Source organism: Conger conger, chromosome 13, assembly GCF_963514075.1.
Source record: "Conger conger chromosome 13, fConCon1.1, whole genome shotgun sequence".
NCBI classification, from domain to species: domain Eukaryota; kingdom Metazoa; phylum Chordata; class Actinopteri; order Anguilliformes; family Congridae; genus Conger; species Conger conger.
In genome coordinates this window covers 28,042,335-28,063,686 of record NC_083772.1, presented here as the reverse complement: position 1 = coordinate 28,063,686, position 21,352 = coordinate 28,042,335, and the positions used below count along the sequence as shown (strand labels likewise).

General features: G+C 44.5%; 1 protein-coding gene across 1 annotated transcript; it reads right to left on the bottom strand.

The window, feature by feature from the left end:
• Positions 1-2,360: 2,360 nt before the first annotated feature.
• LOC133107500 (extracellular calcium-sensing receptor-like) lies at positions 2,361-13,808 on the bottom strand. Its single transcript, XM_061216486.1, has 8 exons — positions 13,542-13,808; positions 11,686-11,723; positions 9,003-9,149; positions 8,439-8,736; positions 7,516-8,355; positions 5,470-5,688; positions 3,851-3,974; positions 2,361-3,259 (listed from the first exon to the last, which is right to left on the bottom strand). The coding sequence occupies exons 1-8, from the start codon at positions 13,806-13,808 to the stop codon at positions 2,361-2,363; spliced, it is 2,832 nt and encodes a 943-aa protein (XP_061072470.1).
• Positions 13,809-21,352: the final 7,544 nt, after the last annotated feature.

The following is a 21,352-nucleotide window of genomic DNA, read 5'->3' as shown; positions in this document are numbered from 1 at the left end:
TCTTTTCCGCTTGCAAGACTGCCAAGCTTGTATGGTGCATTTTGTAAGCATCTAAACTTTATTTTGCTCTTGTCAGTGTGACAGGTTGAAATATTGAATATGTTGGCTGATAACGTTATGGTTAAAATATAATTGAAATGTCATCATTAAATGACATCAAACTAGTTAGCAAGCTGATGATAGCTAACGTTAGCGTTAGCTGACTAAATTGAAGATTAGTGACGAGCTAGCTAGCTAACAAACGTTAGTCTCAACAGGAAATAAATGACTTGAATGCTGTGATTCTTTAATATAATATTCCCCCCTTGTGTACTACTAGTTAAATCAGCTAAATCTATGTAGCCAAATAACTAACTTATCTGGTTAGTTAGCTAACGTAACGTTGTAACTGATGGTTTGAAAGAATGTGTATTTACATAATAATATTGTACCCACTGTGTAGGTGCTGGTATATAATTATTTTAGTGTTTAGTCATTTTGTGTGACACGTTGATTGATGCAAGTACTCAAGGCAATAATTCATTCATATAGTTTCCAAAAGCTCTTTATAAGGTTACATGTAAAAAAATTTCTCATGTCACATTGTGACAACGCTGTGTATGACCCCTCTATTGTTTTAAAAGATTTAATTTAAATAAAGATCATTTTTCTCAAGTTATTGTTGAGTTTGTGTTATCTGTATTAATTCAGAAGAAGACTAACATCATGTGACTGGATAAGTAACATGCATCAGAGCTGGTGAGAATGTGATTTTGGACAAAGCAACAATGTGTATTATCATCATTGTAATTAATTTAATTAATCATTTTAATCATATTAAGTTCATTTGTTAAAGATCCATGACCAGAAATTCTTGAACAGGCTTAGTTACAGGTCACAGCATTATTTATTGTAATAAATCTCAGGTACATCATGATGATAATACACATTCTTGCTTTGTCCAAAATTACATTCTCACCAGGTCTGATGCATGTGTTACTTATCCAGTCACTTCATGACACTGAGCACTTTATAAGGAGCATTTTTACTTTATTACACCTACATCTATGCAAATTGTGTGGCAGCAGTGCAAAGAATACAATCATGTAGATACGGGTCAGGAGCTTCAATTAATGTTCACATCAACCATCAGAATGGGAAAAAATTTGATCTAAGTGACTTTGACCGTGGAATGATTGTTGATGGCAGACAGCATTGAACAACACCTGCCGCCTGATCACTGGTTGCTTGAATCCCACCAACACAAACAACCTGCACATCCTCGCTGGCACTGCCCCTGCTGATATCAGACGGGAAGTGGCCAGTCAAGTCGAGATGAAGGCTGAAGTCAAGCAGAAGCTTCCTGGGGGGAACTATGTATGAAAAGGGATGTAATTCTTACACTGAACAGCCAGTATGGATGTAAATACCCTAAAATTAAAGGCTGCAGTCCGCAATTCAATCTTCTAATCATTATCTAATTTCAAATCCAATGTGTAGGAGTACAGGGCCAAAAGAACAAAAATTGTACCACTGTCTAAATACTAAGATCACACTGTATATTGTGTGTATATCTATATCTTGTGTGTGACTTTTCATTCCACCCTTGATCTCTTCCTCAGCAGTCGTCTCAATGAAAACAGTTAACACATTTAAGTGCTTAGACATTTTTCCTCATATCATTTTAAGACAATGCAGGTTTAGTTTCAGTATGCAGGTGTCTAGATTGTCTGAACTAAGGACAGAAATCATTGCCCTTTTATCAATCTCCTTCAAAAGGAATCATTTCCAACACAGCACATTTATTTAGGGATTTACAATCTTCGTAGCATGCATATCAATTTCTAAAATAACATGACTATGGAGGTCAGTAATTATTCACTTTATTCACAGTTATTCAAAGGGTCCCTAAAGAAAAATTCACTGCTTGTTAATTCGCTTCAGGAATGTCAATTATGTTTGAAATATAAACCAGCATTTCCAGAGTTTGATTATTCTTGTAGTGCTTCAAATGTCATTTTCTGCCCTGAAATACCTACCTACTTATAAATATAGTTTTAATATAATTAAAATGTTTTATTCATTTATTTTTTTCAGATTTTTCATTTTTTCTCCCAATTTGGTTGCCAATTGTACCCTATCTATATAAATTACCCATACGCTCCGAGGCGATCAGGGTGCTTTTGTTGGATGTGGTGAGCCTGCTGAGTCCCCCCCCCCCCCCCCCTCAGAGTGGCGAGCCAATTATGCTGCTCCACGTGAGCCGGCCAAACCCAGGACCGGGAATTTGTGTGCAACTGCAACAAACTGAACTGCAACTGCAAGCTTCACTGCAGCGTAACCTGTTGCACCACCACGGCTCCATGAATTATTTTATTATTTTACTTTTTCATCATCATGTGTTTTTTGGTGTTTTTCTCAGGTCTCAATAGGACAATGTAGACCTTTGGGGCAAATATACAGATCAAGAGGCCAAAAGTAGAGGCGAGGATGGCAAAGATGTGGACAGCTACAGTGTACTTTCCTGATGTACTCACATATACAGGGATGAAGGTGATCCAAACAGCAAAAAATATCAGCATGCTGAAAGTGATGAACTTTGCTTCATTGAAATTGTCGGGCAGTTTCCTGCCGAGAAATGCTATGACAAAACATAAGCATGCTAAGAACCCAATATAACCAAGCACACACCAGAATCCCACCTCTGATCCCACAGCACACTCTACAATGATCTTAGCAGTCTGGTATTTGGTATTGTAGGCAGCAAAGGGTGGTTTTGTGGTTAGCCAAACCAGGCAGATAACAACCTGCACAGAGGTGCACAGGAGAACACTGGCTCTCTGGTGGATTGGCCCAAACAACCTCATGACATTGCTGCCAGGAAGTGTGGCCCTGAAAGCCATCAAGACCACCACAGTTTTAGCAAGAATGCAAGAGATGCAGAGAGCAAAGCTGATTCCAAAAGCAGTGTATCGGATCATACAGAACCAGTCTGTGGGCTCACCGATAAATGTCAACCCAATCAAGAAGCAAATACCCAAGAATAGTAGCAATAGAAAGCTCAGTTCCATGTTGTTGCCACGGATTACCGGAGTTTTTCTGTGGGCAACAAGCACCCCAGAGACCATAGTAGTGGTACAGGTTCCAACAGCTGCGACAACACAGAGAATAAATCCCATTGATTCATGATAGGACAGGAATTCTATGACTTTAGGAATACACTCATCTCTGCCTTGGTTGGGCCAAGTCTCCACAGAGCATCTTATGCACTCTACAGAATCTGCCAACAAGAGAAAGAAAAAAATAGTAACATAACAAATCTCACAGTTTGTCAATAATTACAATATTTCTTGCCCCACAAGATGCTTTATCTGATTGATGTTTTAGAGGAATATAATATTGTTGATTTGTATGAAAGTATTTGTGTGTTGCATTAATATGCATTGATACATTTTAGAGTTTTCCTAGAACACAATTGTACTTTCCTGATGTGCTAACAGGGATGAAGGTGATGAAAAGAGCAAAAAATGTGAGCATACTGGCCAGAAATGCCTTGACACAGCATAAGCATGCTAAGAAACCAATGTAACTGAGTACACACCAGAATCCCACCACTCACCCCACAGCAAACTCCAGAATGAGTTTGGCAGTCTGGTAATTGGTTTCGTGGACAGCATTTTATTATATGCAGGGACATATACTTTTTAGAGTTTTATCAGATAATGTGCATCACGTTATGGCAAAAGAAACAAGGTGTTTTATTTAATCTGTTTTAGTTATTTTATTTATTTTAGTCCTTTGTGAACCCATTCATTTAATATCCGATAATATAGGTAGAAGATGCAACTGCAGTTGTCAGATATGTAATTACCAATTTCATTGCTGATCTCCCCTTCAGCACAAGGTATACAGTCATAGCAGCAGATTGGCTGTCCCTTGCGAGTGGCCTTCCTGGAACCTGGTAGGCAGCTTTCACTGCACATTGATAGTGTTGCCTGAAGGGGTATGCCATCCACACAAATACGGTTATAGCACACAGGCAAGAAAAAAAAAGCATACAGGGCAGCCAGTACACCAACTGCTTTTAGGCCCCCATACAGGTTTACACACACATTAACAAAATGCAATTAGGCACTGGATAACCACCCCAGAGAAGTGACTTGCATTCAAAAGTTTAATCAGAAAACGGTATATATCTGTTTTTTAAAAAACATTTAGTAATTTTAGTTTTCTCCATAAGATTGCTGAATACAATGCAGAAGCCAAACATATGTGAGGTGCACATGACAAGAACATTGGAGAAAAAATGCTGTTCTCCAAACCCCAGACCCCCTCTCCCTATTGAAAAACATCCATGTTTGAGGCTGCTCATTTATCCATTTTTGGCGTTTTGAGAATAAGCCCAATTTCCACTACTTCATCTTTGACATGAAGTCAATGTCATTTTGGTCTTCAAGCAGACTCAAAACGACATTCAAGCTGACTCAAGATAATTGAATGCTTTTATTTGGGTTTTCATATAACTTATAATGACAAATAGCCAAATCATCATCAGTCATCATCATTATCCGTAGGTCAGCTTGGAATAACTGGCCTCACAGTGTGTACACTATACAGCCAATAGCCAGCATTTTGCCTTTCCCCGAAACACTTTTTTAAATCTTTTTCTCTTTCATGATACTCTACTGACCTTCCTCCCTTTATTGGGCGTGGTGACATGCGGTTTGCAATAAAAGACTGTATTCATGTAACTGTCACTGTGGGATATCATTGTAATATACACTCAGTGAGCACCTGATTAGGCATGAAAACCCTAGGAGATCATCAGTTTCTGAAATACTCAAACTACCCTGTCTGGCACCCACAATCATTCCACGATCAGTGTCACTTTGATCACATTTCTTCCCCATTCTTGCATTTGCAGGTGAACTTCTTGACCATGTCTGCAAGCTTGTATGCATTTAGTTGCTGCCACAAGATTAGCTGCTTAAATATCCGCCTTAACAAGCTGGTGTACAGGTCTACCTAATAAAGTGCTCACTGAGTGTAATATGTTATATCTTTGGAGCCTGCTAGCTCCATAAATCATTTTGTTATGAAACTCTTCATGTATACTCAAATGTATAGTTAACGCTAAGAACTTTTATACACAGTAAATACGCAACCTAAAATACAACCAACAACCTAAAACCGAACCGAGTACATTGAACACTACTAATTTGATGAGTTAATGGTCAAAAATACATTCATAGTTTTGTGAATTTTTTTTAACTAACATTATACATCTGAAATCAGGAAGGATTGTGCGCATCTGTTTATGTGCGTGCAAACCCACTAAATTGCCATTCTTATGTCTGCCAAATGCACAGTCTGCTGTATGCCAACATTGACCAAATTGATATTTGTAAATATGGCTATGCGAGAGATGAGGGACCAGATGAGGAACAGATAGAAGACAGAGAACCTCATCAGGGAGGGAAAAGGACAAACCTGTTGGCCTCCTTGAAACTGAATAGCTGATTCATTTATGAACAGGTCCTTCTCTCCCAGTGAGGCATCATAGAACCCCACCTTCACCAACTGTAGTGAGCCATCATGGCCCTGGTGCCAGTTGACAAGGTCATATGATGCAATCGGATCCCCGTTTTCATTGAAGCGGACCTCCTCTCCGAGTATTGTGAACCTGGTCTGTTTCATGTAGTGAAAAAGCTGCACAAAGCAAGGAGAACACACTGAGCAAAGGGGAGACAGTTTACTGCTATGTCCCACCTACAAACATTTCAATCGTAATGACAAAAACTGATTCGAATTTATGCAAGTAACTATACAACTATGCAATATTTCGTTGCTTTACCTCCAACCGTAGCATACTCGCCACTATGCAGCTCTGCATTTGAGATGCACAACTACATTTAATACTAATGCTCAATATACCTCATGTACAATTTCAAGACAACTCTTGAAAATGTCATGTGTTTCCCAAAAGATGATGTGAAATTTTTCAAAGAGTTTCAGAAGATAGCTTTCACTTCAATTAACTCTTCAGGTGTGTTTGCAATACAAAATGAAAAGGACATTAAGACGTTTGTGCTAACAGCTAACAAACTGCACTTTGAAACTAGAGTAGTTTGAATTTCCTTTTTACTCAACAAAAATTAAACTTGCAGAAGAAACTAAGATCAGTTTCTTAAAAATGAATGTCTTGAAAACACACAATCATGCTAGGTTAGCAAAGATAGTTTCAGACAAATTTCTATAGACATAGGTAATTAAGGACTTTGATCAGTAACTGATTTAACTTGACACACAAAATACTTGGAATCTCAAAATACTTGGATGTTGTGGGAAAATGTTCATTTAATGTACTGCTTCAGTAGCAAAATGTTTTGGGAAACACTTGATAAATAGCAATTGTGTTGAATAAATACTTCCTGACATTCTAACAACTATTTCATGCTTCGGGAAACTCAACCTGATAATTTGGAAAGAAAATGATTGCTACTTGAGAGCAAATTGGAGAACACAAGACAAGAAGAGTTTCTAGAGCAATGAAAACCAGCTGATGAAATGCTTTGAAAATCTAAAAGTTAATCTATTTTCCATAGAGATTTTATGTAAAAAGTAGGGAATTGCATGGAAACAGTTAGTATGACAGAATATATACTAACATTTAATGGCACTTAAGCTCTTAAGTATCACCACTTTTTTTCTCACTGAAAACATTTTCTGTATTTGGATACAGATTATTGTAGTTGTTGGCTGGTGCAGTTAGAAATACAATTGTGCCATAACCACCCACAACACTGGACAAATTCCCTTTCAAATGTGATGAAAATATCACCAGAAATTAGAATTCTGGATTGTTTTTTCTAAGCAGTTTTGTCTAAAATACTGCATTTTGTTTACTAAACTATACAACACTTTTTATCCTGAAAAAAGGTGTTTGCACTTCACATTCCCCCTACTCTGCCCCAAACTCCCTCGCCTCAGATAGCAACAGGTCGAGAAGATCATAAAAAATAAGTATAATAACTATGATAATGCCATCACGTATACTAATATACACTCAGTGAGTACTTTATTAGCTATTTATTCAACTTATTTTTTAGACTTCTACTGCTGTAGCCTATCCACTTAGAGTTATGATGCATTGTGTGTTCAGAGATGCTCTTCTGCATACCACTGCTGTAATGTGTGGTTATTTGCATTATGGTCACCTTCCTGTCAGCTTTGACCAGTCTGGAAATTCTCCTCGGACCTCTCTCATTAACAAGGCGTCTGCCGACAGGACTGTTTTTTCCAAGTTACCACATTATTAAAATGATTAACAATTATTGCATTTGGCTCGCTGGACTGCTGGATGTTTTTAGTTTTGCACACCATTCTCTGCAATCTCTGTGCATGAAAATCTCAGGAGATCAGCAGTTTTGGAGATACTTAAACCACCCTCTCTGGGACCAACAATCATTCCTTTTTTTCTCCATTCTGATGGTTGATGTGAACAGTAACTGAAGTATAAGAAACACACAGACCCACCTGCCATGGGAGGAAGTCTTTAGGGTCAGCACATTCCCCATTGCCAAATGGACCATTTCCTTTTACACAGGTTCTCATGTTGTGCAGTGAATGTGCAATAAGGTACACAGCCTTGTACACATTGTAGGACACTCTGAGCTGGGAAACATCTGAATATACTGAGTGCACATCTTCCAGGTTCTCCAGCCCAGTGCACGCCTTTCTACTGAGGGTGGCACTTTTATTGCCGTGTACATGTGTGTTTAAGGACCTGTTCAGTTTACAGTCAAATGTTTCCTCCCAAAACTCTGCGAGGAGAGCAGACCCAAGTGCATCTGAGGATTTCAACCTGGTCAGAAAAGATTTCAGGCCCGGGATTTCAGCCCTGCGTATCCCAAACCCCAATGTTCCGATTAATAGATCATGAAAATCATTCCACAGAGAATTGCCTGTAGACCAAGCTTCACTTGCTATCCACTGCACCCTTGTGACATTTTGACGTTTCCACTCTCTTAAAATTGTGTGCAACTCTGGCTCCCCAGAAAAACTCAGGATCACCTTAGCTGAAGAGCTTTTAATATTGTGTATCAGCTTGGTGACGGAGTCCTTTGGCATGGATTGGGGATAGAAGTGAACATAAGCTGCACACACACCAATTCTGGCAGATTCCTCCAGGAAAAGTTGTACAGCAAAGCGAGCATAGTCAGAATCTGCCCCTATCACCCCCACCCATGTCCAGTTGAAATGCTTGATAAGTTTAGCGATAGCCTTTATCTGGAAGGAGTCACTTGGCATTGTCCTCATGAATGTAGGGAACTCTTTTCGATTGCTAAGACAACTGCAAGAGGCAAAGTAGCTCACCTGAAAGAAATTAATTTTTATTTATTAAGGCTTTACAAAAATGGCCTTCAAAGGAAATTATGTACAGTGTGAAGCAGACTCACCATTGGAATCTGAAAGGACCCTAATGTTTTTAGAAGGGACATTGTCACTCCTGAAGCTGCATCTCCAATTAAAACAGGTGAAACTTGTCTGCGCTGCCCTGCACAGCTGTAGTTTGTGTTCTGTTCAGGCTGCCCATTCACAAGAATGAGAGAACTTCGCAATGAAGCTGGAATGTCATCACAACTGTCTCGAATATGATATCCCAGTTTAAGAAACGGAAGTAGTTCAGGGCGTTGATTTATTTCCCAGACAGCAAAAGACATTGTTTGCATCCATTGTAGGGCTCTAACACTAAAACTGAAGCAAATTCATGAACTTCTAAGAATATTAAAGTAGCAGGGTAGTACCAATATGCACGTATTACAATTCCCTTATCGTGAATCATAAACTTACAACCTCTGAAGTGATTACATTGATTTCAAGTGATTGATTTGAAATGTTTCAATAATATAAAACAGGTACAATATCAGGTACCGTAGATATGCGTATTTGCACAGAAGATAGATAATTGAATGATTAGAATAATCACCATACACACACACATAAGGAAATGTATTACTTACTATTTGTAACTCGGTGCCCGAGGTCTCTTCTCATAAGATTGTGAAGCTGATATCTGATTAGCATGCAGTGGGAATAGACCTCCCAATACTACATCTCCTTCTTCATAGAAACTATTAGAGTCTTCTTCTCCTTGAAATATACACTTGGTTTGAGTTGTGATTATGTTGTTAGTAGCGGCCAGAAGGAACAGCAACATTTTGGGGACCTCAGTAGTGCTGAACGCCATCACATCTTGAGGTTAGCTCAGCACTGAGATGTCTGTTATATAGAAACCCACAGGAATGAGGAGGCAGAGTCCGGTTGTGATGCGTTCATTTTCCCCTTGGGCTATTTCATTCTATCAGTTATTTTCCTCTAGCTGTGTTGGTTCAGTGTGCACTCCAAAGGGCCTGTGATTAAGTCAAAGCCTGTCCAACCAGTATTATTCAACAAATCCAGCTACCAGCTAATCCATTAATTTTGTGTAATCCAGCTAATCCATTAAGATTTATATCAACATCTTAATTACATATCACAGTTAGTTTTTTTTCCAATACAAAGTATGCTTTTTCAAAACTCTTATCACAGGCAGCACAACAGCAGTCTATGTGGACAAAAATGTGGATAATGCATTCAATGACAACATCTTTCAAAATCCATTGATTCTTTTCTCACTCAAACACAACCACCAGCAAAACACTTTATCGACAGCACTTTTTGCACATATTAAAATACTGTTTTCAAAACATAACACTAACATTGATTTAGACAGCAATTTTATATTTCCACCGTAATACCACTACAGAGTCTTAGCAGACAATGCAACATTTGCTAATGTCCAAAATGTAAGTTTGACAGCCATTGCTGGAGTACATACCAGGAATTGGTCCATACAATACAGAGCACCTCATTTAATTTCTGGATGACCTCTATGGAAGGTTTGTTCCAGGAAAGGGACGTGTGAGAACCATGTGCAAACATTTGTAATCACATAGGACAAGGGCTAGCGGGGTCTTAAACTCCCCATGAAAAAGGCTAACCTTGCTAATCATATGGGATTTCCGACCTCCGCGAGTTAAATAGTGACAGCATGTTTCGTTTTTCATTTTCTGACCGCAATTTTCAGTACTGTTTTCACTTCCTGGTGATGTCATGTTGTATTCACACCAGATCACATTTATTTCCTTCGTAACGCATGTGTATTGGTAAGGGACTCTATATTTCATTACATAACTTCCTAATCCTATTACTGCTACAAAAAATATTAACCCTATTATTGCTAACCCTTTCCTTTCCCGATCTTGTTCCTTCTTCAAAGACTCACTGTGGAGGATTTGTTGATTTTTCTTTTGGTTTCGGATTTTCATGTACTCTGTCAGCATTTCCCGGAAACACCCGCTGAAACACGACATTCTCGGCCTCCTTGGGCGTCGTTGCTGAGAAGCATCACTAGGTCCTCCATTGCTCGGGTTATCTCTCAGTGGTATTGGAGTAGCAAAATCGCTGACGTCCTTGTACTCTGGCTCGGTGTCTGGAACTACAGGTTCAGCTGCTTTTCCCGTAGCATCTGCTTCTCCTCCCTCTTCGTCTGTAGACAGGGGTTCCACTGAGTGCCTAGCTGAAACAGAGTATACACCTTCGCCAACCACAACTCTGGTGGTGACTGTTATGGTTAGTGTGTAGAGAGGCCCTGTGGCCTCATCTTTATCATCAGAATAGTTGTGGCGAGGGTTTATCCGCCCTGTGGCTCCCCGCCGAGATTCCTCAACCACAATTGTTTCTCTCACTTGCCCTTTATCATCAATAAGGCCTTCTGCGCACACAGTTAATTGTCTTCTCACCCCTTTTAATATCCCTGCTACAGGGAAAGCGTGCAACCTGAAGTATGCCACTTGCCCTACTTTTTGTGCTCTAGCTTTGAACTTTCTCATTAATAGATCTGTATCACTGCTGTACCATGCTCTGGTTGTATGATCCCAAAAGGTACGTCTAGTACTTCAGCATCTTCTGGTGGGTACAGACAATTTTTAACTTCCTCTTTGTAATCTGTTAATCTCCATACTACTCTTCCTTCTCTATTTTTGGCTTTTCGCCTAAACCTCATAGGTCTGGTATCTGTTTCCCCCCTTCGGTTAACCATCAGCAGCCAGGTGGGCCCGTAGTTGTATGTCTGTTCAATAATATTTCTTAGTTGGTCGTCTCGTTATCTACCCATAATGGGCTGGGCGTATGTTGACTTTTCCTGACCTTTGGAGCTCTCGTTTTAATCATAGGGGATTAATGCATGAGTACATGCATTAAGCTGATCCCTCGAAAGTGAGTTCTCTGCATTCATTACATGTCACAAGTTCCCCTTCTGCTGTTTCAAGGCAGTAACATTTTTTCCTAGGCTGCCCCCCCTTCTCAGGCCCCTCTATCTCTCTAGCCATGAGGAAAGTGGTATTTGTCGCAATGCTAATTCTGCATTGTCCACAGACCACAAATCTGTGCATCATCACTACAGGAGAATGCCCTGTCTGGGTTGTCATTCCCCATAGGGCGTCCCCTGGTAACCCCTCTATTTTTGGGGGTACTCTTGACCCACCAGGTCCCTGATATCCTGGCCTTAACTCATTACATGAACACAGGATGCAACAGCCTGGCCCTTTAATATCTTCCAGCACTGGACAGGCATCATTGAATATCGTTTTTCAGTAGTATTATTATTTGTTATTGTTTTTTGCATCAAAATGAATTAGCACCTGCTATAAACAATTAGAGGCGGCACGGATGGCGCAGTGGGTAGCACTGCCGCCTCACAGCAAGGAGGTCCCGGGTTCGAATCCCCGTCGGCCGGGGCCTCTCTGTGTGGAGTTTGCATGTTCTCCCCGTGTTTGCGTGGGTTTCCTCCGGGTACTCCGGTTTCCTCCCACAGTCCAAAGACATGCACGTTAGGCTGATTGGAGAGTCTAAATTGCCCGTAGGTATGAGTGTGTGAGTGAATGGTGTGTGTGCCCTGCGATGGACTGGCGACCTATCCAGGGTATATTCCTGCCTTTCGCCCAATGTATGCTGGGATAGGCTCCAGCCCCCCTGCGACCCTATTCTGGATAAGCGGGTTAAGATAATGGATGGATGGATGGATATAAACAATCAACACCCCCCCCCCCCCCAATCAAAGAAGAGCATCTCTGAACATACAATGCATCATAACATAAGTGGATAGGCTACAGCAGTAGAAGTCTAAAAAATAAGAATAATAAATACCTAATAAAGTGCTCATTGAGTGTATATTAACCCTCTTTAATCTGCTAAGACATACTATCTGAAAGAGAAAAAGGTAAGGAAGGCGTTCGGTTTAGTTGTGTAGGACACCGACGCCTTCCCTAAGGGTTTTCTATTTTGTTTGGGGCTCGTGTGAGCCGACGGTAGAGGGACGGTGTCCCCGGTTATTGTATTTTTGTTTTGTGTTTATTCCTGAGCTGCGCCTCAGGATTTTTTGTTTCATGCCTAGCTGTTTTTCGCTAGGTTGTATTTTTATTTTTATTAACTCTCAGTTGGTAATCCTCAGTGCTCGCCTTTAAAGCATTAATATTGGTTGGAACACTCGCCCTGTTTTCAGAGGGTTGTTTTATTTTTCTCAGCCGTTTTTTGGGCTCCATTTCTGTTTCCTTATTAAGAATCGCCTTCGGGTTTGTTTTCGTTCCTCCCCCCTGTTTCGGGAGTAGCTTTTATTTTCTGTTCTACTAATCCCTACACTCCGCTCCTGGGATCTAGAGAGGTTCTTATTCGGTTGCACTTGGCTCTCCGCTCAACCCCCACCTGATAGAACACAAAAGCCACCCTGGAGAGACCAGCGACTTGTAGTACAGGGATGAATATGGGAGATTCCCCACTGGAAGCGGTGGTAGCCGCCCAGCAGGCTGCTCTGGGTAGGCAGGAACAGGCGCTGCAGGCATTGCAGGCATAGCAGGCTGCTACAATCGAGCAGCAAACTCTTGTGTTCCAACACCAGGATGAGATCCTGGCCAGGTTAGGCAGGCAGCAGGAGGTGCTACTGGAGCTCGCCAATTGCTTTCGGCATCTAGCGAGCGAGTTCCGCTCAGCACAGGTACAAGCACCATCCCTGGTTCCCCCTCAATCACCCACTCTTCCCCAACTGGCGGTGCCCTCTTACCAACCCATTACACCAGCAGTCAGGGAGCCCAAATTACAGCTGCCGTTACTGTACAGGGGGGAGGCGGGTAAATGCAGGGGGTTCTTATCCCAGTGTCAGCACAGCCCTCACGGTTTTCCACCGAAGATGCCCGGGTAGCGTTTATTCTGTCGCTTTTAACTGGTAAGGCTCTGGCCTGGGCAGACCCGCTGATCCGGGCACAATCCCCCCTAATGGCTAACTCCCAGCTCCTCATACGAGAGATGACTAGGGTCTTCGATCACGATGTCACGGGCAAGGAGGCGGCGGCCCGCCTAACTTGGATGAGGCAGGGAACCTTGAGTGTCGCAGAATTTTCCGTGGCGTTTCAGGCTCTGGCAAGGGAGACGGGGTGGGCGGATGAACCGCTGATGACACTATTTACAGGCGCCTTGTCAGACCCCGTCAGGGACGCTCTGGCCACTTTAGAGCCGCCAGGGGATTTAGGCTCGTTAATTTCTACGGATCCGGATCGATAACCGGGTTCGGGAACGCGCGAGAGAGAGAGCTGGCAGAACAGGGCAGAAGTATGGTAGCAGAGGGGGGACAGGGGGCACACCAGGTAGAGGAGTCCATGCAGCTGGACGGTACTACGCTGGCACGCCCCAAGAGGCGATTCGGTCCGTGCTACTTCTGTAAACGACCAGGGCATCTAGTAAAAAACTGCCCCGACCTAAAAGTAAAAGGGCAGTCCCACTAGCGAAGCGAAAGTCGCTAGTGGGACCGACCGAGGGTATTAGCTTTCGCACAACTATTGGAGAGGGGTCGTGGTGGAGGCTGAGGCGTTTATCGATTCAGGGGCGGTGGATAATTTCATGGACCGTCGGTGGGCTGAACAAAAAGAACTGCCAGTCCGGTCAATGCCACAGCCCCAGTCTATCACAGCTCTCGACGGCTGCCCCTTAGAGTCTGGGGTAGTCCGCCACAAGACTGAGCGGGTTACTATGCGGATCCCGTTCCGGGGCCACCAGGAGCGTATCTATTTTTATCTGGTAGACTCTCCAGCTTACCCGATGGTTTTAGGGCATGTATGGCTGGTAAAACCTGGACTGGCTGACCTGGGCTGGTATCAGCACGCTATCAACTGGGGTAGGCGGAGCCATCCGGTGTCTCGGTGGGGTCCGCACTGCACTACTCATTCCGATCAGAGGCATACTTCCCTGACTCCTCCCAGAGAAACTGATATAGGGTCCGAATTGGACGAGGAGGAGGCTGGGGAGCCCCTGGGTCCTAATTCCAGTGGCCCGGAGGAGGAGGAGCAGGGGGGGAGTCTAGAGCGGGACTCGGTCTATGATTGGGAGCATCCTGTTGACGAATGTGAGGGCAGTGAGGGAATCGACTGGGACACCCAGAGCCTATTCCAAACTACAGGCAGTGAGGGTGAGGGTCGGATGGTAGGGGCTATTGAATTCCTGTTGCCCAAGAACATCCCAAGGGAATATAGCAGGTTAGCGGAGGTGTTCAGACAGTTCCACCTCGAGGCTCACTTTATTCACTGTCTCTACTGGAGAGCAGAGCTATGAGGGACTACATTCGCGATGCTTTAGCCAGCGGGTTCATAAGACCGTCCTCCTCACCGGCGGGAGCGGGTTTCTTTTTCGTTAAAAAGAAAGACGGGAGCCTAAGGCCCTGCATTGACTATCGAGGGCTGAATACCATCACAGTAAAAAATAGGTACACCCTGCCACTTATGAACTCGCCGCTTCGAGCGCTTACAAACGGCGTCTGTGTTCACTAAGTTGGACCTCCGGAATGCGTACAACTTGGTGCGTATAAAGGAGGGTGATGAGTGGAAAACTGCTTTTAATACTCACTCAGGTCACTACGAGTATTTAGTTATGCCGTTTGGCCTTACCAACGCCCCCGCTGTATTCCAGGCGTTTGTCAATGATGTGCTCAGTGAGATGCTAGAGAAGTTTGCGTTCGTCTATCTAAATGATATCCTGATCTTCTCCGCCACTCTCTCTGAGCACATTCGTCATGTAGAACTGGTGTTGACATGCCTGTTAGAGGCTCGCCTGTTTGTAAAGGCGGAGAAGGGCGTGTTTCACGCAAACTCCGTTTCTTTTCTGGGTTTCATTGTGTCAGCCGGCAAAACGGAGATGGACCCGCAGAAAATTAATGCCGTTAAAAACTGGCCCACCCTGGAGTCAGTTAAGCAGGTGCAGAGATTCCTGGGGTTCGCCAACTTTTACCGCCGTTTTATTCTGAATTTTAGTGCTGTGGTTGCCCCCATTACCGTGCCCACTAATAAGAGTGCGACGGCGCAATTTGTGTGGACCCCGCGGGCAGAGGCAGCGTTTGTGGAATTAAAGAGGAGGTTCTGTTCAGAACCTATACTTGTAACTCCTAACCCGTCGTTGCCCTTTATTGTTGAGGTGGACGCTTCTGAACTGGGGGTGGGGGCCATTCTCTCACAGCGGTCGCCGAAAGACCAAAAAGTTCATCCCTGTGCGTATTTCTCTCGGTCGCTGTCCCAGGCTGAGAAGAATTATGACGTCGGGTACAAAGAATTATTAGCTGTAAAATTAGCCTTAGAGGAGTGGCGTCATTGGCTGGAAGGGGCGGAACATCCTTTCACGGTGTGGACGGACCATAAAAATCTGGAAATACATCCAGACCGCAAAGACACGCAATTCGCGCCAGGCGCGCTGGGCGTTGTTCTTTGCACGCTTTTCGTTCATCGTGACGTACTGGCCAGGATCCAAAAATGTGAAACCTGATGCCCTTTCACGAGCCTTTGGCAAAACGGACAGGGAACACACTCCGGAGCCCATTCTCACTGGTGCTCAGATCGTGGCTCCAGTTAGTTGGGCTATTGAGTCGGCGGTGCAAAAAGTGCTACGCCATGAGCCAGACCCAGGGGGGGGGGCGTCTCGCTGTCTCTTTGTGCTCGCTAGGGTTCGGTCTCAAGTGCTTCAGTGGGGACATGCCTCACGGCTGGCAGGGCATCCAGGGGCGCACCGCACCAAAGACTTTTTGTCCCGACGGTTCTGGTGGCCCGGTATGGAGAAGGATGTCCGGGAGTTTGTGGCTGCCTGTCCTGTTTGCGCTCGCAACAAGAACTCCCACCAGGTTCCCGCAGGGCTATTACGGCCGCTACCCACCCCGAGAAGAACATGGTGCCACATTGCTTTAGATTTTATCACGGGGTTACCACCCTCCGAGGGCAAGACGGTCATTCTCTGTCCCCCTGTCTCAAAGCCACCTCGCACATCCCCTCCCAGTCCTTGGATATCTGACACCCTTTGTACCTCCAGGGCCAGCCTCCGCGCAGCGGAGAGGAAGTGGGGGAAATCCAGAGATGCTTCAGACCTCATGACTTACCAGTCTCTCCTGGCGGCATTCTCTTCCGATGTCACTGCCGCCAAAGCAAAATACTATCAAACACAAACTCCGCTTCTAACCCCCGGAAACTTTTCTCCATTTTCTCCTCTCTCCTCAACGCACCGCCTCCTCCTCCTCAGTCCTCCTTCGCTGCTGATGACTTTGCTGATTTCTTCGATGAGAAGGTCACAGTCATCCGCAGATCCTTTACAACCACCGCCCCCCTCACTGTGCCCTTCCCCCCCTCTAGGCCCATCCCTTCCTTTTCCACTTTCTCCCCCCTTACAGACTCTGATGTTTCTCAACTCCTGCTCTGCCACCGCCCTACAACCTGTGCCCTTGACCCTATCCCCTCTTCTCTTCTCCAAACTATCACACCTGACATTCTCCCATTTGTCACCTCCCTTGTCAACTCCTCCCTGTCTTCCGGCTGTTTTCCGGCATCCTCCAAGAGGGCCCACATCACTCCGCTGCTAAAAAAGCCTACCCTGGATCCCTCCATCATCCAGAACTACCGCCCGGTATCCTTGGCCCACTTCTTTTTTCTCTTTACACTCGCTCCCTTGGCCCTGTGATCACTGCACATGGGCTATCCTACCACTGCTACGCGGACGATACCCAACTCTTCGTCTCGTTCCCGCCGTCTGATACGCAGGTTTCAGCCCGTATCTCTGCTTGCCTGAGGGACATCCAGAGCTGGATGGACAACCACCATCTAAACCTCAACCCAGGTAAAACTGAAATGATATTCATCCCTGCTAATACCTCTCCCCATCTGGATCTCTCCATTTCCCTCGGGGATACCACACTCACGCCGTCACCCAGTGCAAGGAACCTCGGCGTGGTGATGGACAGCAGACTGTCCCTTTCCAGCTCCTGGTCCAAGCGATGGTTCTGTCCCGCCTGGACTACTGCAATTCCCTCTTGGCTGGCCTCCCAGCATCCGCCATCAGACCCCTCCAACTCATCCAGAATGCAGCAGCTTGTCTGGTCTTCAACCTTCCCAAATACTCACACGTCACCCCCCTGCTTACTTCCCTCCACTGGCTGCCTGTCATGGCTCGCATCAAATTCAAAACATTGGTGCTAGCCTTCCAAGCAGTTAAAGGGTCTTCCCAAGCTTATCTGCAAAAAATCATCAGACCCTACACCCCTGCCAGACCTCTTCGTTCAGCCTCCACAGGCCGCTTGGCACCTCCCCCTCTCAGAACCTCCACCTCACGCTCACGACTACTGTCTGTTCTGGCTCCACGGTGGTGGAACGAACTCCCCGTTGTGGTCAGAACTATAGAATCTCTCCCCACCTTCAAGCGCAAGCTGAAGACGCACCTCTTCAAGCAGCACCTCTCCCCATCCCTCCCTACCTCCCTGTGAACCTTAATTGTTGTCTCTGTGACTTGCTTTGTGTATCGGTATTTTTAGTTGGCTAGGTAAGCAGTGTTTGGATAGTTAACTTTGGTCATTTTTGCTCTGTTTGTTTGTTTGTTTGTTCAAAAAAATAAAAGAAATAATAAATAAATAAATAAAAAAATGGCCCTTGTCCTTATCTTTGTTGTACAGGTAGCAGTTGAAATTGTACTTCCCTCTAGGGTCTTTCAGCGAACTTATCCCTGGTTATGGGTATGCACTTTGTTGTACGTCGCTCTGGATAAGAGCGTCTGCCAAATGCCAATAATGTAATGTAATGTAATGGTTGATCGCTTCTCTAAGGCAGTGCATTTTGTGGCGCTGCCCAAGTTGTTTAGGATACACGGCCTTCCTCAGGACGTGGTGTCTGACCGCGGACCGCAGTTTGTCTCCCGTTTCTGGCGTACGTTCTGCTCCTTGGTAGGCACCTCGGAGACCAATGGGCAGACGGAACGTACCAACCAGACTCTGGAGAACACGCTCCGGTGCCTGGCCGCGGCCAACTCCACATCCTGGAGTCGACAACTCACGTGGGCCGAGTCCCCTTTCGAGGCACAATTTGGGTACGCCCCATCGCTGTTCCCGGAACTGGAGCGGGGGGCTGAAATGCCTTCTGCGGTGGCTTTTGTACGGCGGTGCAGGGCCACCTGGAGTAAGGTGCGAGCCGCGCTCTTACGGGCCACCGCCACCCAGAAAAGACTGGCTGATAGGTGTCGTAGGGTGGCGCCATCCTACAGGGTAGGGCAGTCGAATCCTTCAAGCTCGCCCCTCGCTACGTGGGTCCTTTTAAGATCATAAGGAGAATCAACCCGGTTACAGTGCGCCTCCAGTTACCCAGGTCTATGAAGATCCACCCCACCTTCCATGTCTCTCGCCTTAAACCAGTGTGTACTAGTGCGCTGGCTCCGGCAGAGGTTCCTCCACCACCTCCACGGCTAATCGACGGGGGTCCAGTCTACTCCGTGCGCCGCATTTTGGTGGAGCGCCTCAGAGGCAGAGGCAGGCAGTACCTCATTGACTGGGAGGGTTTCGGTCCAGAGGAGCGCTGTTGGGTCTCCTCAAGGGACATCTTGGACCCGAAACTGATTCGGGAGTTCCACAGGCGGGGGGCTGATGGAGCATCTTGGGCCGCTCCTTAGTGGGGGGGTCCTGTCATGGTGGGAGGTCATTCCTGTGGTGCCCGCTAGAGGGTCTAGGATAATTGTTGACACCTGTTCCTCATTTGCGCCAGGGGAATTATCTCCCAGCTGAGTATTTAAGGCCAGTTCCTACCAGCCTTCAGTGCTTTTGTGTACTGTTCACTCTTCTCAAAGCCGGTGATGCACACGGTAGACTCTGGTCTGTTAAGAGTCAGGTACTGTGCAGGTGTGTGTTTGCTAAGCCATACTATCTAAAAGAGAAAAAGGTAAGGAAGGCATTCGGTTTAGTTGTGTAGGACACCGACGCCTTCCCTAAGGGTTTTCTATTTTGTTTGGGGCTCGTGTGAGCCGACGGTAGAGAGACGGTGTCCCCGGTTATTGTATTTTTGTTTTGTGTTTATTCCTGAGCTGCGCCTCATGGTTTTTTGTTTCATGCCTAGCTGTTTTTCGCTAGGTTGTATTTTTATTTCTGAACTCTCAGTTGGTAATCCTCAGTGCTCGCCTTTAAAGCACTAATATTGGTTGGAACACTCGCCCTGTTTTCAGAGGATTGTTTTATTTTTCTCAGCCGTTTTTTGGGCTCCATTTCTGTTTCCTTATTAAGAATCGCCTTCGGGTTTGTTTTCGTTCCTCCCCTCTGTTTCGGGAGTAGCTTTTATTTTCTGTTCTAGTAATCCCTACACTCCGCTCCTGGGATCTAGGAGAGGTTCTTATTCGGTCGCACTTGGCTCTCCGCTCAACCCCCACCTGATATTGATTGCTAAAGGAATCCTGTACAGGAACTGCTCTCTGAACTGTTATCTACTGGTACCACTGCGTGTCACATAGGCCGTTATGTGCACATCTCACGAGCTGGCTAGATGTCTGCTTTATTTCAGACGTTGTGTAGGATGCCATTTGTTTAGGTATATCCATCCGATAGCAGCTCAGGGACTCATGAAGGCCCACTGCAGCTATCCCTGTTCTCAACATGGATAAACTGCCAAGCAGAGGAAATTGTTTTAGCAATGAAATGCGCAATACTGCATACACTTAAATGTGCATCCTCCCTAGACCAAACTTGAGGGGGGAATCCAAATATTACCTGTATAACTGAGCGTTCAGTACATTTCAGAAAAACCTCACTGATCAGGTTTTAACTATTTATTTGTCAAGCAGGTTACTTAAAACCAATTACATTCCAAATTAAACATAAATAAAAGTATTACAAAATACAAAACAAGAGTCTGAAAGTTAATGTTCATACCTGGCAACAAAAACTACATGATTTATGCACACAGGAATCTGGCTGAGATCCCAGATCACTTGGTTTCCTTCGCTAAAAAGCACAAACAAGGTGTTTGATCTACAGTCCTAAAAAGGTCATACCATTTGCGAGAATTATAGTCACAGTTCCTGGGTGGTGGGTGTTGGTCAAAGGGTGGGGACAGATTGCTTCACCATGGGAAGATCTCCACACTGATGATCCAATCTTTCTCCTATCTTCCTGGCTGGTTATTAAGTCCTGTGGAAATTAGACCATTGCACCAGTATCACTCAGACTATTCACATGTAAGTAAAATCACACCAAACATGAATATAATCTCAACTTTCTTTGTAATGAAACATCCCATGCTGTTTGCATCATTTCAGTGACTGAGACCTGAGAGAAATGATAGAGGAAGGGGTGATTCAGAGCGGTCAGTAAAAAAACGGATGTTTTTTGTACTGTGTGAGCTTTAAGGTGCTACACCCAGGCAATTTAGGTGCCGAGAAGGAACTGTGGTACACATGAGAAATGGGGATGTGTAACGTGTATTGTTGAGGAAAATTTTACATTTTATGACACCACCATCAAAGGACCTCCCAGGCCACCTCACCCACACAGTGATACAGTGTGTAAGGGTGGAGATATTAAGGGTTATTACTGTCAGGCTGCCTTACAAAATCTTGACTGAACTTTTGAAATGGCTGACATGAACATTGCGCCTCCTGGTGTTCTTGTCAACCATTGTAGGTTATTGCAAATCCGCAGGACCGGCAGAATCCTTCACTTATTTTAATTGACTGCATCTGTATGCCACATAATTTGTATGTGTAAACCTGAAAGAAGATTAACCTGAAAGAAGATCATTGGTGAAGTTGGTTGTGTTACACAACCACTATCAAAGTCTATAGAATTCTGAGACTTTTATTGAAATAAATAAATGCTGACTTAAGACTTAACAAAATGATTAACTGATTATAAAGACAAGAATTTATTATGATCTTGCTTAGGGAATTTCACATAAGCACTTTTCTATTGGGAATACAGAGGAGTGTTGTCATGTGGTCTCCCAATGAT